The sequence below is a fragment of the Melampsora larici-populina genome (genome assembly GCF_000204055.1).
Source record: "Melampsora larici-populina 98AG31 unplaced genomic scaffold MELLAscaffold_41, whole genome shotgun sequence".
Lineage (NCBI taxonomy): Eukaryota > Fungi > Basidiomycota > Pucciniomycetes > Pucciniales > Melampsoraceae > Melampsora > Melampsora laricis-populina.
In genome coordinates, this window is record NW_006768805.1 from 768,003 (window position 1) to 768,966 (window position 964).

Genomic DNA, 964 nt, shown 5'->3' on the forward strand with positions numbered 1-964 from the left:
CCTGATTCCCATCTTCGGACCGTTTCCGGTGTGATGATGTCCACCACCGGAACTCTCGAGGAAATGGCCAAATGTGCAGTGGAAAAGGGTGCTTCAGGTTGTCCTTGAAAACGGCCAGAAAGTCTCGAAACCGCTTTCATTTTTGTACGCTCCAAATCTAAATTCCTCTCGATTTGGGTCATTCAGATGTATTAATAATGGAATGGACTGTGACGGCAGGTCGATTTTAAATATCAAGCGAACTCACCTATAAATGTGGGACGCATTGGTGGCATCTGGGAACAGGTTGGATCAAAGGTTGTGTTACTTCAAGTCCGAAAGTGCCAGCTATCGCCCGGGCTCCATCCATATTATGGCATGAGGGAAATTAAAGAAACATCAGGCGAAGCTTGGATTCACACCAATGTACGTTACCTCCCGGATTTAATTCAATGGCTTCCCACCTGTTAATATTTCATTTCCTTGCAGACCGTCACTTGTGTTCTCAACGTACAGCACAACTGCCATCAAGGACGATGTGCTGTAACCAAAACCAAGAGTTACCGTGTTGAGCGTACTGAAGCCAAGAACAAGCGCCCTGAAGTGACTCACAAAAGCTTCAACTCCTACATCGTCAACGCTGGTGCTCATTACAATGCAGACTTACATCGAGCAGTCACAGACGCTGTGTGGTCTCCAGTGACACCAGGAGAATGGTCCGAATCAATTACTCAAGGGCTTTCCGTGTGGTACAAGAGATGTCCACCGAAGGACGAGGAAATGCACACTGCCGAAGATAATGAGGCTGGGCCAGAGCCAGAGCCAGAAGATCTCTTGGGGGTCATTCCTGTGTAGCTTATTCCCAGTCTTCCTTGCAAAGAGTCGCTGAAAGTTATATCTTAAGGTCTATGTGTATTTAAATGGAATGATCACAGATGATCACAGAATGTATTGAGGATAAATTAACGTTCTCCTTACACATCAT

At 46.0% G+C, this 964-nt stretch overlaps 1 protein-coding gene across 1 annotated transcript; it reads left to right on the forward strand.

The window, feature by feature from the left end:
- Window positions 1–357: 357 nt before the first annotated feature.
- On the forward strand, window positions 358–834 carry MELLADRAFT_110116 (uncharacterized protein; the record flags this gene model as incomplete). Its single annotated transcript, XM_007414138.1, has 2 exons — window positions 358–405; window positions 496–834. 2 exons carry the CDS (start codon window positions 358–360, stop codon window positions 832–834), a joined length of 387 nt encoding a protein of 128 aa, XP_007414200.1.
- Between the last annotated feature and the right edge of the window lie 130 nt (window positions 835–964).